The 934-nt window shown below is 73.0% G+C and overlaps 1 protein-coding gene across 1 annotated transcript in view; it reads right to left on the bottom strand.

The window, feature by feature from the left end:
* Nucleotides 1-41: 41 nt before the first annotated feature.
* The window catches only part of MNEG_6086 (hypothetical protein), a gene marked incomplete at both ends in the record, with an annotated part of 4,187 nt that continues 3,294 nt past the window's right edge, over nt 42-934 (bottom strand). Inside the window, 3 exons of the mRNA XM_014045443.1 lie at nt 42-108; nt 251-397; nt 654-818. Coding sequence (XP_013900897.1) covers nt 42-108; nt 251-397; nt 654-818 — 379 coding nt within the window. The remainder of the gene's footprint in view (nt 109-250; nt 398-653; nt 819-934) is intronic.

Raw genomic sequence — 934 nt, 5'->3', positions numbered from 1 at the left:
GTTTCGGGGGGCAATCGCGGTGCGCATGGGCCGTTGCCTTGCTAGCACAGGGTGAAGTCAGCAAAGACGCAGAGCGGGCATGGGCGCCAAGAGCTGGGGTGCCCCTGCCTGCCCATGGCCGTCCACAAGTGGGAAGACCCGTGCTGCGCGTGTGCGCGCGCCCGGAGCATCATCCATCGTCTGTGCACAGAACACAACAGTGATGCTTTGGATTGCCATGCCGCCCTACCGCCGGCCCCCAGCCCCCCACCTCAGCGCCGCAGCCCTGGCCAGCCGCAGCTCGACCGGCGGCAGGTCCCCCGCCCTGGGCCCCAGCCCGCTCTGGTCCGCGGCCGCCAGCGCGCCGGCCCCAGGGGGGGCGTAGCCGTTGACGGCGGCCTCTGCACGCGCCCAGCCCCTGTGTTTGGACGGGGGAGGCGTGGGGCGACGGCGCAGCGCTTGAGGCACACGACTTCACATGCGAGCAGATGGCTGCATTCTGAGGGGCCGGCGTCAGGCTGAGAGCGGAGCATGACAACTTGGCCGAGTGCATCCTCGCCAGGTGGCGTATCATCATGCTGGGTGCCTAGGGGGCGGGTGCGGGTGCGCTTGGAGGCATCGGTGGCAGACGCCCGGCGATGCCCCCCCCCCCCGGCCCCGCCCTCCCGGTCGACCTGCCAGTCTCCCGCCAGCCGTCCACCGCCAGCCGCAGCGCCAAGCCCCGCAGCGCAGGCGGGGCGGAGGGCGCGGCCAGCGGCTGCAGCGCGCGCATGGCGAACGCGGCCGTGGTGGGGTCTGACGTCATCGCCGGCAGCACGGCGAGCATGGCGGCCTGGGCCCTGGCGTGGTGGTGGCGGCGCAATGGAGGGCGGGGGGAGGGGCGAGGCTTCCTCACGGAGGGAGGGGTGGGGTGCGTGCAGGGCTTGGTAGTGCGGCGTGTGCCGGGGCACTGGCA

This window comes from Monoraphidium neglectum, assembly GCF_000611645.1.
Source record: "Monoraphidium neglectum strain SAG 48.87 unplaced genomic scaffold scaffold00958, whole genome shotgun sequence".
In the NCBI taxonomy this organism is placed as follows: Eukaryota; Viridiplantae; Chlorophyta; class Chlorophyceae; order Sphaeropleales; family Selenastraceae; genus Monoraphidium; species Monoraphidium neglectum.
The sequence above is the reverse complement of the archived record's forward strand: the minus strand, read 5'-3'. Positions and strand labels throughout refer to the sequence as shown.